At 41.7% G+C, this 13,575-nt stretch overlaps 1 protein-coding gene across 5 annotated transcripts in view; it reads right to left on the bottom strand.

The window, feature by feature from the left end:
* ppp2r2c (protein phosphatase 2 regulatory subunit Bgamma) overlaps positions 1 to 13,575 on the bottom strand; it is a 278,754-nt gene that overhangs the window by 46,533 nt on the left and 218,646 nt on the right. For all 5 annotated transcript variants that reach the window (XM_033020985.1, XM_033021010.1, XM_033020976.1 and 2 more), the window contains one exon: positions 3,391 to 3,555. In XM_033020985.1, the coding sequence (XP_032876876.1) occupies positions 3,391 to 3,555 (165 nt within the window). The remainder of the gene's footprint in view (positions 1 to 3,390; positions 3,556 to 13,575) is intronic.

Genomic DNA, 13,575 nt, shown 5'->3' with positions numbered 1-13,575 from the left:
TTACCTGGCAACAATGCTCCCGGATTCTACACTACATGAACTTGGAACTTGCTCAGCAAAGTTCTGCTACATTAAATGGTTATTTTCCAACTCGCAGATCTGGAAAATGGACTTTAATCAATGACTACAAGACCTTATTATACCTTCAGGCACAAATGATCATACATACCAAACTATGTTATATTTACAACCAGTCCAATCATCAAGGGAGGAGAATGTCAATACATCAGCACAATAGTCTGTATGACATTCACGTGCTGATAATGTGCTTACTGTATTTTTGTGCAATTCGTTTGTGTGAAATCAAAGGCGCACCTCAAGAATGGAAATGCTAAAATGCTTAACTTGAATCAAGACATTATCTCAACACCTCATTGAATAGTTTTTGTCTTTTAAAATCAAGGCAATGGATTCTATATTGCTGAACCAAGAAGAGTGTGAAATATAAATTAGATAAGGGTAGCAATTCTCTTCCATCCTCGATAGAACAGCAAAAGGTCAAACAATTTTCCCCACAGACTGCAGTTGGATATGACTTTTCAAAGTAATGCAAAATATAGAACGCCTCAGCATAATTTTGCAGAAGGGGGGTGGGGTGAAGTGGTGTGAAGGGGACCCATGAGAAAATGGTTTTAAATTTAAATTGGAAAATTGCAATACGAATCAGCAGGCCACAACGGAAAACATGTTTGAGAAGAAGCAGAGAGCTTAAACACTGAAACTAAATATAAACTATAGAGCAAGGCTGGACTGTTAACTGGGTGAAGTACCTCGGGCAATAGAGGTGACAACAGGTAGTGGGAAAGGGAAGAAAGGCAATGAGGAAGAGAGTGGGAAAAGGGAAGGTGCAGGGGGAGACCGAGGAAGAGGAAGGAAAGCAAAGCAAGAGATGACAAAGGAAAGGGGTGGAGCAAGGGGTGACCCACCTCAAGGGAGAACAGTGGAGCAGGGGTAAGGAAAAATCATTCAAGGAGAAGTAGGGAGGCCTGGGACGGGCTGGGGGGGGGGGGGGAGGACACAAAATGAAGCCAACAAAATGCATTAGGGAATGTTCTTGTGTTAGTCGTCGAGATAAACAAACCCCTACTTATCTTTGAAATAATCACTCCATGCAGCAGGGAGCACGTTTGTCAGTTGAACATCATATTGAAAGATAGTGCCACTGTGTTATCTCCCTTAAAGCTACCTCCTGCACATCACCTCATCTCCTGGCTTTGTGGAAATATCACCATCTCTTCTAATCCATTAATTGCTGATTTAACTTAGTTAAATATTTGTTATTGATGACATAAATATTACAAATTGACCCCGGTGAAAGCAGGAGAGGACATAATATTGTCATCTGAAACCTTTGTCAATGTCACTGTGAAACCAGTTGCCAGGTCATACTGATTAGTGATCCAAGGTTGTAACGCCCTTTAACACTGCTAATCGTATCCAATAACAGATGGGCCTACACCACCATTTACCAAAAAAAGCAGTGTGTTTGTCTGTATAACATCAGCCTAAATCTAAACATGAGAATTTTCAGCCATCTTGTCAATTATGAAATAGTTCCAATTGAAATTGGAAATAAGACGATAAAATTAAAATATATCTCAAGAGGGCAATTTTGCTGATATTTAAAGCATGCAGACAATTTGATTCAATACTAGCATTAGTGTTTTTATACAGACAAACACACTGCCCAACACCACTAGTCAATATTAAAAACCAGAGCAATATCTGAGTGGAGTATGGAGTGATGGCAGATGCAAAACACGAGCCATTCAATTTCAGAGACAATCATCACTTCAGTTAGAACCCGAGTAAGAAGCAAAAGTAGGCTGTTTGGTCCTCGTTTGCTCTGCCATTCTGCAAGATATTTTCTAATCTTTTACCTCAGTGTCACTTTACTGAATGAAGCCCCCGTCTCTCGACTCACTTGATAACGAAAACCCAGTCTTGCAAATACTGAGCAACTAAACCTCCACACCCTTTGAATAGAGAGTTCCAAGGATTCACCATCAAGAAAAATTCTTCAGTCTTGAATGGCCAACCCATCGCTTGAAGACTTCCAAGTTTTGCCAGTGGTCAGGATATGTACCTGCATGAAGTAATTTCATGTCAACTATTGCCTGGAGCAAACTCCAATGCATTGGCTGAGTGCAGTGAATTATATAAAATGTGTTTTGAGATGGATTCAGGCAAGTTATAAAATTTCAAATGGCTGCCTAATTCATGCCCTATATCTCCAGACAGGGCAACTTGGACGCAATTTCTGTTCAGTTTACAACAGAAATTGGTGAATTTGTAAGGGTTAGGATCAGGTTTTGCAAATACGATTAGCCTCTCATGCCTATTAACTGGAGGTGGGATTTGCTGATGTTAAGATGACCCATAAAGCTCTCATTTCTTTATTGCTAAAGCATAGCCCCCTCAGTATATGGTATATTGTCTCAATTTGATTAAAGTTACATAAGTTGCCAACAAAGTGTAATTAAAAATACAAACTTCCAGTCACACATTTCTCAATTCAACAGCCAAAAGACGGGTGGAGGAAGCACAGAGCAGTTTGCATGATAGTGTTTATGACAGCACACGATGAGTAAAAGCTGCTCAGCTCACTTGCTTTAATCGAGAGCCAGAAATGTTTCAACCAGACTTGTAAATGCTTCACTAAATACCGTGCAACGATCTAACAGAACAAATTCAAGTGCCTTTTGGTTTAATTCCAAAATACAGCATGGAAACAGGCCCTTTTGCCCACTGGGTTCATGGCGACCATCGAGTGCCCGTTCACACACCAGCTCCATGTTATTTCACTTTCGCATCCACACACTGAGGGCAATTTTACAGAGGCCAATTAACCTACAAACCTGCACGTCTTTGGGTTGTGGGATGAAATTGGAGCACCCAGAGGAAACCCGCATAGTCACAGGGAGAACATACAACCTCCATACAGAAGGGACCTGAGGTCAGGATTGAACCCGGGTGTCTGGCACTATGAGGCAGCAGCTCTATCAGCTGTGCCACTTTTGAACTGTGGCTAAGAAGCATTTGTACTGTATCCATGCAAATCCAAGCCATGGGATTATGTTGATCCAATACGGAAACTGACAGTAAACAGGTATCTACTTCATTCTGGCATTTTGAAATATACTGAAAACAATCTCAAATTAAGCAAGGCACAAAGATGATAACCCGCCAAATTCAGCTGCTGCTTAAGAAAACCATTTAATAACCATTTTGAAATAAGACCACTGGAATCACTTTCCATGGATGTGGTTAAACTCTTCTGGAAACTCTTGAGGGGAAAAGGGTACAAAGTTACACTTAAAAGCCACGAACAGCAACGGGTTTGAGCGCTTTAGCCTAGAGTGCAGCTGGAATTTGGGAAGCAACACTTACATTTGGCGTGTTTATCACACAGTGCAGCTGTTCTCATGTCACAGAGCCGCAGGGTTCCTTTGCTGCTGCTGTAAACCAAGAGGTTACAGTGATGAGGGTGGAACTCTGCAGCTGTGATCACTTCAGTCAATTCTTCCATGTCTACTGGTTTAATATCTACAATGTCTGGTTTAAAACATCATTAAGGAAAGGAAAAACAAAAAGATACTTAACGCAATAATAATTTCCTGCCAAACAAAAGTAAAGAAGGTAATACACGGTGAAACTCTTGTTTTTGGCTTACTTTCAATTGCCCCAGACAACTCAAAGGAACTTCTGGGCTAGTTCAGGAAAAGGCTGGCGAATATTTCATGTAACAACGTGTACCTTGGAAATCCATTGTCAAGTTATTAATTGATTCAAAGATATGGTATGGAAACAGACCCTTTAGCCCACTGTTCACCAGTTCACACTAGTCCTGTTATCCTTTCAACTTTCCCACTCCCCGACACACGAGGGGCAACTTACGGAGGCAAATTAACCAACAAACGCACGTCTTTGGGATGTGGCAGGGACCCCGCAGGAAACCCAGTGGTCACAGGGAGAACGTACAGACTCCACACAGGCAGCACCCCAGGCCAGGATTGAAACCGGGTCTCTGGTGCTGTGAGGCAGCTGCGCTACCAGATGCGCCACTGTGTTGCGAATATTTAACTTCATCTCAGTTTTCCAGCTTCCTGTGCAACACAAAAATAGGTTGCATACTTGTCAAAGATGAAGCACATCAGTAAAAAGCTATGTTGTCAGCTGTGGGCTCAGTGATAACGAGTTATACAGACAGTGTAAACAATGGACCATTGTGGGCTCCACCTTTTTTGATCATTGTTACTTTGTGCACATCTTTCATTCATTTCTACCATATCTCTCTATATCACCGTCGATATCTCCTGTTTCCCTTTCCAGGACGTGCATCTCTCTGAGGATCTGTGCTGGGCCCAGCACATTGAAGCAATCACACAGAAAGTTCATCAATGCCTCAAATTCCTAAGAAGATGAGGAGACTCAGCACTGAATACTCTATTGATCTTCTATGCAACAGGTGTATGGTAGAGACCATACTGACTGGATTAATCACCGCCTGGTTTGGTAACACGAACAATCTGGCAGGAGGCGGCTGCAGGAAGTGGTGGACTTTGCCCAGTCCACTTTTGGTTAATTTCTTCTGACCAAAAGGGATCCATAGGATGTAGTGCATCAACGAGGCAGCTAACATCAAAGACCCCCACCACCATGGCAACCCTCTCATCTCAATGCTACCACTGGGAAGGTGGTACAGGAGTCTGAGTTCCAGGTTCAAGAACAGCTTATTCGCAGCAACAATCAGGCTCTTGAACCTCACAGCACAACCCCACCTCAGCAATCATCTACTATGGATTTTGTTTTGGTTGCACATCATACTTGGGTTTGGCACGATCATGGTCTGGTTATCTAGTTCCAGTGATTATTAATTTATTATATTATTAAATATTGCACATTTAGTTTTGTACCTCTGTTGAGGGACCTGTAAAGCTGCAGCAAGAAATAATTTCACTGTTCTGTGACAATTAAACAAACTTGACTCTTGATCAGCAAAAAGTAGTGAGATAAAAGACTGGCGGCATTTTAATTTCCAGATAATTGATTCCAGCATATCCATAGTGAACGTGCATTGCAAAGCAATGGGACTGTTTGTGATCAGAGATGAAACACCAATTCACTGTGACTCCAGGGATTATGATTGTGTTAATATAACAAGCACCTCCACATTTAAAACATTTTCAGAGGAAATTGATGTATTCAGCAACTGTCAACAATGCACAGTGACATCCTGAACAGCAGACAATAGATTGATTAGCCTTGATGTCAAAGACAGGCTTAAGACAATGTTTATCTCATCTTTCCAACATGCACTCATCCTTCCACTAATGACAACGCAGTTTCCATGGCATTTTGTGGGCATTGTGCAGATCCATCGCAGGTGAGTAAACCATGGGGCAACCTTGTATTCTCGTCACAACCTGACACCCAGAGCACCACCTTACAAATGCAATTACTGCAAAATGAGCAGGACCCGTTATCTGAGCTCCTCCTACTCTCTTTTTATATTTATGTAATTGTAGCCTAGAATTTCTTCCCCAATGGATATACAGGAGGAAAATGTCATGCCTCGAAGAAACTTACCTTAGGTGATAGATATGGCAGCCGTGAAATAAACAGTAATGTTCCCACATCAGTGGTTTTTGCACTTGTAGTGAATCAGTAAAGTTTAGCCTGGTACAAACGTCGAATAACCCGATCTTGAAATGCAAAGCATTCAATAATCATGCAGAAAAGAGTTGAATGTTTCTACATGCAAGGCACAAGACATACAGCTTACATTATTTTAAAGTGTCATTGCTGAGCTCTGAGGTTCCCACCTGCCTTTAAAGGGTGGTGAATCTGTAGAATACATTATAGAAGGCTGTGGAGGCCAAGTCAATGGATCTTTTTAAGGCAGAGATTGACAGATTCTTGATTAGTATGGGTGTCAGGGATTATGTGGAGAAAGCTGGTGAATGGGGTTGGCAGGGAAGGATAGATCAGCCATGATTGAATGGTGGAGTTGACTTGATGAACCAAATGGCCTAATTCTCCTCCTGTCACTTATGAACTCATGAACTTATGAAATGTGTTTAAGTAAAACTTCCAAAGTGCATTGTTGTGCAAGTTCTATTGATTTATTAAATCATGGAAATCAGTCATTTGGTCCATGCCAAATTCTTTCAAAGCAGTCATTTCCCTCCTCTTCTCCGTAGCCCCGTAAATTAGTTGTCCACTTAAATCTATTTATAAGAGACCTTCCTGCTGCAGCCAATACTGTGATTATTCGGTTTGCATGTAATAAGCAAGTCAGAAAAATGCAATTGCTTCCCATCAGCTAATTTAGATGGCAAAGCTTTTGGCAAGTTACATTTCTTAAGTATTCTGCTTTCATGGGCTTACATACAGAACAGGATGCATATCGTGGCCTCAAAACAGCTGCCAATCTCAAATATTGCTGAAATGATCCAGTTCAGAAGACAGGAGAGCTTGGTTGAATGTGCAACTTTCACAAATTACATATTGTAGTAACATTTTAAAATGCCATAAAAATAAATGCATAATATTTCCCACAGACTATGCTAAACCTGTATGGAGGAATGCGTTCCCATCAAAACCATCCAAAATTTCCCCAACCAGAAATGTCCACAATCTCTGGAGGACCAGATTTCCGGCAGTCGAGGATGGTGACGCATATTCATACAGGTCTATAGGCCACAAGAAAGGCTAGAGACACATTCATTCCAAATTGGAGGAAGAGATGGATGTTTGGCAGCTGAGGCAGGGCTTGCATGCCGTCACTTCATACAAGGCGTGACCAAGTGGCAGCTCAAACTACAGAGGCATTATTCCTGATAAGCTAAATGCCTCCATGGGAGTGAACCCTTGGAAAGTATCTGAACCTGATTGTGCATCTAGTGGAGTTCTCAAATCCTGTGCTGACCAATTGGCTGCAGTTTTCTGTGGACATCTTCAACCCCGTAACAGGTCTGAGGTTCCCACCTGCCCTAAAAGGTCATCAATAATACTGGTGCCCAAGAAAAAAAGGTGACAAGCCTCAATGACTACCGACCAGTGGCAATAACATCAGTGGTAGTGAAATAGGTTGGTTGTGGTGCATATCAACTCCCTTAGCCAACACCTGGACCCATTCCAATTTGCCTACCTCCACAATAGATCAATGGGGAGGTGTGATCTCGCTGTTTCTCCACGGCACTGAACCACCTGAGACAATAAAAACACATACGTCAGCCGTTTGTTCGTCGACTACAGGTTGGCATTCAACACCAACATTCCCTCCAAACTTGTTACCAAGCTCAGGAAACTAAGACTTTCTGTATCCCTTTGCAACTGGATCTACGACTTCCTCATCAACAGAGGAGATTTGACTTGTTGACAAATACTCTTTATCTTCTACAAGTGTGCAGTAAAGAGCATATTGACTGGTTGCATCACAGCCTGGTTCAGCAAATCGAATGCCCACGAATGGAGGAGATTCCAGAAAGTGGTGAACCCTGCCCAGTCCATCACGGGTTCTGACCACCCCACCATTGAAGGGATCTACAGGAGCGTTGCTTCAAAAAGACAGCCAGCATCATTAAGGACCCATACTACCCTAACCACACTCTCATTTCACTCCTGTCATCGGGATGGAGATATAGAAGTCCAAAAACCATGATCTACCGGTTCGGGAACAGCTTCTTCCGAACAACCATCAGGCTATTGAACACGACAAACATCAACTAAACTTAGAAACAAAATATGAACATAGAAACATAGAAAATAGGTGCAGGGGGAGGCCATTCGGCCCTTCGAGCCAGCACCGCCATCCATTGTGATCATGGCTGATCGTCCCCTATCAATAACCCGTGCCTGCCTTCTCCCCATATCCCTTGACTTCACTAGCCCCTAGAGCTTTATCTAACTCTCTCTTAAATCCATCCAGTGACTTGGCCTCCACTGCCCTCTGTGGCAGGGAATTCCATAAATTCACAACTCTCTGGGTGAAAAAGTTTTTTCTCACCTTAGTCTTAAATGACTTCCCCTTTATTCTAAGACTGTGGCCCCTGGTTCTGGACTCGCCCAACATTGGGAACATTTTTCCTGCATCTAGCTTGTCCAGTCCTTTTATAATTGTATATGTTTCTATAAGATTCCCCCTCATCCTTCTAAACTCCAGTGAATACAAGCCTAGTCTTTTCAATCTTTCCTCATATGACAGTCCTGCCATCCCAGGGATCAATCTCGTGAACCTACGCTGCACTGCCTCAATCACAAGAATGTCCTTCCTCAAATTAGGAGACCAAAACTGTACACAATACTCCAGATGTGGTCTCACCAGAGCGCTATACAACTGCAGACGAACCTCTTTACTCCTGTACTGAAATCCTCTTGTTATGAAGGCCAACATTCCATTGAACGGTCTTGGTTGCACTAGGAACTTCCGGCTTTTATTTTGTTTCACACAAATATTGTTTTTTTTTCATTTATTGAACTTGTTATGTTTGTTTTATTATGTTCTGTATTGAGTGCTGTATTTATGGACCTATAATGCTGCTGCAAGTAGGAATCTCATTGTTCCGTCAGTCAAGATGACAATTAAACACTTCTGACTTGACTCTGAAAATGTAGCAGTCACTAAACTGGAAAGAGTGCAGAGAAGATTTACGAAGATGTTGCCAGGACTTGAGAGACTGAGTTGAGCAGCCCAAGACTTTATTCCTTGGAGCTCAGCAGGCTGAGGGGTGATCTAGTAGGTGGCTGAATCATGAGGGGGAATAGATAGTATGAATGCACAGAAACTTTTACCGAGGGGGACTCTGCTGGGGGCTGCTGAAAACTAAAGGGGGGGGGGGGGGCAGGCAGGGGGCTGCCTCCTGCCTCGTGCGGCAGCGGGCCTGATTCGTCGCTGTGAGCAGAAGATAAGTCTGTTTGATGAGCTGCATGTAACTTTGTCAAGGGCAGAAATGTGGTGACTTGTGTACTGCCGAGGTGAGGTGTGCTGTACGGTTTTATCGGGCTGCATGCAACACAAAGCATTTCACTGTAGAGGTGTATGTCACAATAAAGTAGCATTGATCATTGAGGGGAGGGGAAGCAATGACCTCATGCGTAGGTTTAAAGGGAGAGGGTCAAGATTTTAATAGGAACCAGATGGGCAGCTTTTTCCACTGCAGAGGGTAGTGGATATCCGGCATGAGCTGCCAAAGGACATAGTTGAGCATGTACTATAACAGTATTTAAAAGACACTTAGAAAGGTACACACATAGGAAAGGTTTAGAGAAATATGGGGAAAACATGGATAAATGGAACTAGCATAGATGGGGCATCCTGGTTAGCATTAAGGAGTTGGGCTGAAGGGCTATATAACTGTATATTTGATATCACTGGATGTCTTTTTTTTGTAACTCAAATTATTAGACATCTGCAGAACTGCAAAAAGTCCAAGTCATTAACTAATGGTAATATTTTCAGAAAACTAAATGGAATGGTTCCATGTTTGAACAATGTGTGGTGAGATTGCTTCAAAAATGTTTCCAGCTTTTATCTAAACATTTTAAAAGTCTATTTTAAAACACAGGTACGTGACTAGGGAAGGTTTAGAGGGATATGGGTCAAACACCGGCAGTTAGGACTAGAAACCCCGGCTGTTAGGACCAGTTTTCAGCAGCCCCCAGATAGAACTGGTCATCTTGGTTTGTATGGACAGGTTGGGCCAAAGGGCCGGTCTCTATGCTGTATGACTCTGAGGAGCTGTTTTCCACCTTCAGTAATCTTTCTGGGTCTTTTTTCCAACTCAAACACCATCCGAATGTTCTACACAACAATGGTCCCCTAGCCACAAAACCTACAACATCCGTTCCCCTTGTACATCCATTCGTATCATAGTCAGAGGCTTTGTGGTCTTCCACCCATAAGGTCTCTGATATGGGAATCAAGCAAACGGTTTAAAATAAAAATAGTGCCTAATGGTTAAACACACATTGTTGAACTCACAAAAACCTCCCCAACCACAGCTTACCTCCAAGATTTTTACCCAAAATTAATATTCTGCTCACAATATGCATCATATTTATTGCCATGCGCTGACCCCAGGTTTTGATTAAGTAGCTATTCAAAGATTACATTTTTGCAGCACCAACAAATGGATTAATATATGAACTAATGCTTAGCTGCCTTTGAAAGAACTAATATTTGCTGAGCTCATTTTAATTCACGGTGGCTCACATCAATGAAATTAATCTCTCGGGGACAATGGAAACTGCAGTTTGTCATTAATGTATCCGATCAAGGCCAAGTCCACATCCATCAGAAAATGATACAGCCACTTTACATTCAACAACCAAGAATGATATGCAGCAAAAGGTGCAGCACGATCACCATGGAGACAATGTACTTCTTTCTCTGCAACTTGATTAAAATACAGAGGGAGGGCTGCTAAGATGCACCAGAACAGTTCCTGGAATGACCAGTCCATCAAATGAGGAGAGATTAAATAGGATGTGTTGTTCTCAGGGGCGAGCTCATTGAAATGTGTGAAATGTTTATGGGATTGACAAGATGGATACGAAGAATATATTTCCCCATGGCTGAGAGTCAAGAACTATGGATCACAATCTCTAAATCTGAGGTTGGACATCTAGGACAAAAGTATAAATTTCTTGCTGCAGTGGAATGTGAATCTTTAGAACATCTTACTGAAGGAATTCAACCCATATTGATAGGCTTCTGGATATCAGAGGAATCAAGCAATGTGGGCTAGAGTAGGAAAATAAGATTGAGGTACAGAATCAATTATAGTGTTGTTGATTGTTGGAACTGGCTTGAGTGATGAAATAGCCAGTTTACACATATTTCTATTTATATTCTGTAAGTAATCAAAAAGCTGCACTTCACGGTGGAATGCCATGAGTAATTTATCAATATTCAACTGATATTTTTCATCATTCTATTAAACTGGGTGCTGTTGTGGGCTGATCCGTGGTAATGAGATTCTAGTTGGGACATTTTGCGGTAAAGCACTGCAGTTGTTTAAGTTTTCAATATAATGGATGGATGTGGAACGAACCAGCCTCTACTTAAGATTTAAGTTAATATGATTCAAGAGAATTTCAGCTTCTCTGTCTCAGACTTGTGTACATTCTCCTGGTGGAATAAGTGAAAAGGTGAACGTCGGTCTACAAGGTAAGTTTCTGACAGGTTAAGCTTAGAATTCCTTATTCAGAATGAGACCAACAAAAATAAGCTCCTAGAACAATTCATTGAGGCAAACTGCATCTGTGGAAGCAAAAGGATGGCTAACATTTCAGATCGAGATAGACAAAATGTTGGAGTAACTCAGCAGGACAGGCAGAATCTGCTGTCCTGGGTGTCGTTTCAGAAGGACTGAAGAAGGGTCTCAATCCCATTCCTTCTACCCAGAGATGCTGCCTGTCATGCCGAGTTACTCCAGTATTTTGTGTTTATCTTTGGTGCAAACCAGCATCTGCAGTTCCTTCCTACAAATTTCAGATCGAAACCCTGGATCAAGATTGAGCATGTAAAGGGAAGATTGGCAGTACTAGAGATACAAGTGAGAGGAAGGGGCAAAGCATAGGCTGGTAAGGTGATAGATAGAACACAATGAAGAGCAGATAGAAGCACATGCAGAAGCTGGTGGAGTGTCAAGGTGAAGGCTGGTAGATTATAGATGGAAATGCACAAAATAAAAGAGGGAGCCAGGTGGGGAAGGAAGAGGAAGATGGAAAGTATAAAGCAGCTGGTACGTATTAGGTGGAAAGATAATGGGCAGATGGAACCATATGGGAAAGGAGATAGGAAATGTGAACCAAGAGAAAAGAAACCTGTGCAGGTAGGTATGTATGTGGCTGATGGACAACAAAGAACTTAACTAAACAAATAGTTGCAATCACCCTAATTAAATTATCACCAATGATCAATGAACACTTGCCTATTAAGGAAGCCCAAGCTTGTGAGATTGCAAACAAACTGAGGGGAAATTTTATGTCAAGTCTGATATAAGAAAGCTAAAAACCTCTAATTGGAAGGCACCCTTAAAATTAATCCACTCCCTATTTTAAGGGAAAGGACAGACAACTGACCCATTCACAGGAAACAAAAGCTGTTTCCATTTTTTTTAATTTGGGTGCATCGATTGGATTTGTTTGCTCCATTTTTGCGTTTAATATTGGCTCGGTGCTTTCCAGTACCCAGGGTACCAGAAAAGGACAAGGAGGACAAGAAGAATGGTGAAGAAGAAGCCCAATAAAAGGTCTGTGTGGTTGAAACCCTTGTTCCAGAGGAGACCCAGGTTGGGCCAGTATGAGAATCTGATGACTGTGCTCCAGCAAGAAGATCAGGCTGCTTTCAGAAACTTCATTAGAATCCTCTCCTGGATAAATATGGAGTTATAAGGAGAAGACATGTTGTATTACAATGTGGGGGCTAGGAACAGCTAAATCCACCAAATTATTCTTTGCTCCTCCTACCTGGATGAACACTGCACCCCACTGAACAAATTAAACTTGATGAAATCTGCCAGCCCCAACACCATTATCCCCTCTCCCCCTCCCCACAACTTCTCAACAGCTTTTAATTGTCAGTATCCTGGCATCAGGGGAGGGGAGGGGAGGGGACCATTGGAGCCGGAACCCCTGAAAACTGCAACAGAAGCTGAGTATGGTAGACACAAGAGCATAGATTGTATTGGAAAAAAGCGAATTGCTCAATTAATTTATTCTTTCTTGTTTGCTTTTCAAACACTATCTAACTGCAGATTATCATGCAAAGGACTGGCAATTCATCCATTTACTCTATGTTTTGGTCACTCCCATCAGGCAAGAGGTGCTGAAGCATGGAAACGCAAACGTCCAGAACCAGGACAGACAGAAAAAGCTGGAGTAACCCAGCGGGACAGCAACAAAAAATATTTTCACCGTACCTTGGTACACATGACAATAAACTAAACTAAGACTACATTTTAAACTGCTCTAAATTTTGATATGAAAACCACTTAAATGTGCAAGCATTAACATGAGCAGCTAATTAGATACAAAACTTCTTGAAAGCAAGAACTGCTGTTTCTTTCAAATCTTCCGCATACAACAAAATCGTGGGCAGAAAAAAGATTGTGTTTCATAAAAAGCAAAACCACTGGTTGGATATGATCTTTGAAAAATACATTTTGGTCATAATAAAATCCTGCATACTTTATCATGCCACAACATACCCATGACTTTCACGTTGCATTGATCAGACATGACCTTCAGAGTTCAACCTGCCTCGCCAAAGAGAAATAGTGGGATCATTCTCCAACAATAGAAACACATGCAATGAGCTTGTATTTGATGTTTTAATACTCGGGGTTACCCTTGCATCCTCATCAAATGTTTCTCTAGGGAGTGTGAACACATTACTACAACTATTAATAACCGCACTTTGTGCATAGTTGGAACATTAAGCAGATATTAGGTATAGCAGTCATATGGATGTCGTTTTAAATCACTGTGTCGAATATGAATGTACATTCAAATCAACTCCCAGATTACAGGAGGTGTCATTTACATAACTCCACAGCATACAGGCAG

The sequence above is a fragment of the Amblyraja radiata genome, chromosome 1, assembly GCF_010909765.2.
Source record: "Amblyraja radiata isolate CabotCenter1 chromosome 1, sAmbRad1.1.pri, whole genome shotgun sequence".
Classification (NCBI taxonomy): Eukaryota; Metazoa; Chordata; class Chondrichthyes; order Rajiformes; family Rajidae; genus Amblyraja; species Amblyraja radiata.
Note: the sequence above shows the minus strand (reverse complement) of the source record. Positions and strands in the feature narration are given on the sequence as shown.